This window comes from Brachionichthys hirsutus, unplaced genomic scaffold (assembly GCF_040956055.1).
Source record: "Brachionichthys hirsutus isolate HB-005 unplaced genomic scaffold, CSIRO-AGI_Bhir_v1 contig_404, whole genome shotgun sequence".
Lineage (NCBI taxonomy): Eukaryota > Metazoa > Chordata > Actinopteri > Lophiiformes > Brachionichthyidae > Brachionichthys > Brachionichthys hirsutus.
In genome coordinates this window covers 5,906-7,532 of record NW_027180901.1, presented here as the reverse complement: position 1 = coordinate 7,532, position 1,627 = coordinate 5,906, and the positions used below count along the sequence as shown (strand labels likewise).

General features: G+C 48.6%; 1 protein-coding gene across 1 annotated transcript; it reads right to left on the bottom strand.

Moving 5' to 3' along the window:
- Positions 1-387: 387 nt before the first annotated feature.
- On the bottom strand, positions 388-1,252 carry LOC137916877 (uncharacterized). The gene is given in 2 exon segments (XM_068759841.1): positions 388-964; positions 966-1,252. Coding segments are annotated over 2 exon segments (864 nt in total).
- Positions 1,253-1,627: the final 375 nt, after the last annotated feature.

The window sequence follows — 1,627 nt, the reverse complement described above, 5'->3', positions numbered from 1 at the left end:
ACTCTGAGGCGTGGCTTCATTTAAACTGAAATAATCTTCAGGACCCAGCCAGGTTTCAGTCAAAGAGAAAATATCAACATGCTGATCTGAGATCAGATCATTTATTAAAAATGCCTTTGACGCCAAAGAGCAAATATTCAAAAGTCCACATTTAATGGTTTTACTATTATTAATTTCTGTGGCAGCAGTTTTTATTTTTATAAGGCTTCCAGGAGTAACACGTCTCCTGTTCAATTTAACAACCTTAGGGGGTCGGGGAACAGACACCATCTCTATGGGGTTCTGGATGGGGTTCTGGATGGGGCTCTGGGTGGGTGACTGATCCAGAGGACGCTCAGAGATGGGTGTAGGACTACATCTCTGACTCCTGGTCCTGACTCTGGATTGTCAGGGTTTTGGTTGTCTAACAAACTCGGTCAGATTGCTAGAAATGAGAGCTGCGCCACCAAACGTAGGATGGACACCGTCTCTCCTAATAAGACCAGGTTCTCCCCAGAATGTCTGCCAGTTATTTACGAAGCCCACGTTGTTTTCCGGACACCACCTAGACAGCCAGCGGTTGAATGACGACATGCGGCTAAACATATCGTCACTCGTCAGATTGGGGAGGGGGCCAGAAAAAACTACGGAGTCCGACATAGTCCTAGCAAAGCTACACACCGACTCAATATTAATTTTAGTGACCTCCGACTGGCGTAGCCGGACGTCATTAGTGCCGACGTGGATTACAATCTTACGGTATTTACGTTTAGCTTTCGCCAGCAACTTCAAATTTGATTCAATGTCGCCCGCTCTGGCCCCCGGGATACACCTCACTATGGCCGCTGGAGTCGCTAGCTTCACGTTTCTGAGAATGGAGTCACCAATCACCAGAGTACTGTCCTCAGCAGGTGTGTTGCTGAGCGGGGAAAATCTATTAGAAACGTGAACGGGGCGGTGGTGAACCGTAGCGGGCTTCGGACTGCTTCCTCCGAACAGTCACCCAGCCGCCTTGGTGTCCCGGCTGCTCGGGAGCAGCCGGGAGACGGTTAGCGGCTCGGTCCGCACCGCTAAGGGAGGGCTGGCTAGCTATCGAAGCTACTGGGTTCGCTTCTATGGTGCGGAACCGGGTCTCTAAATCATTTAGCCTCGTCTCCAACATAGCAAATAGACTACACCTCTTACACGTTTCGCTGTCAGTAAAGGAAGCAGAGGAGAAGCTAAACATTTGACACACTGAGCAGGACAGCGGAGAGGCAGAGGGAGAAGCCATCGCTAGCTAGCTAGCGGTGCTAAAAGCTATTCGATAGTTAGCTTATCAAACCAAAGGAGAAACGCCCCAAAGAGTTGTGAAAATTGGCGGCGTTAATCCGCTAACAATAAGTAGGACAGGTAGTGATTAAAGTTAAGTGGGAAAAGAGCAGAAAAAGTGGCAGAGAGAACAAAAAATTGGTGTAACAAGCGGACAGGAAGTGACGCAATACGCTCACCGGGGTACGTCAGTCTCTCAGCGGGTCTCAGCGGGTCTTTACAGTGCTGCTTCCACAACCCCCCATCAAAGAAAACAAACCAGTCCTCAAATAAAAGAGAAACCTCATTAGAATAAAGAGGCTAACGACAACAGATAGAGCAAAACATCCTTGAAGCA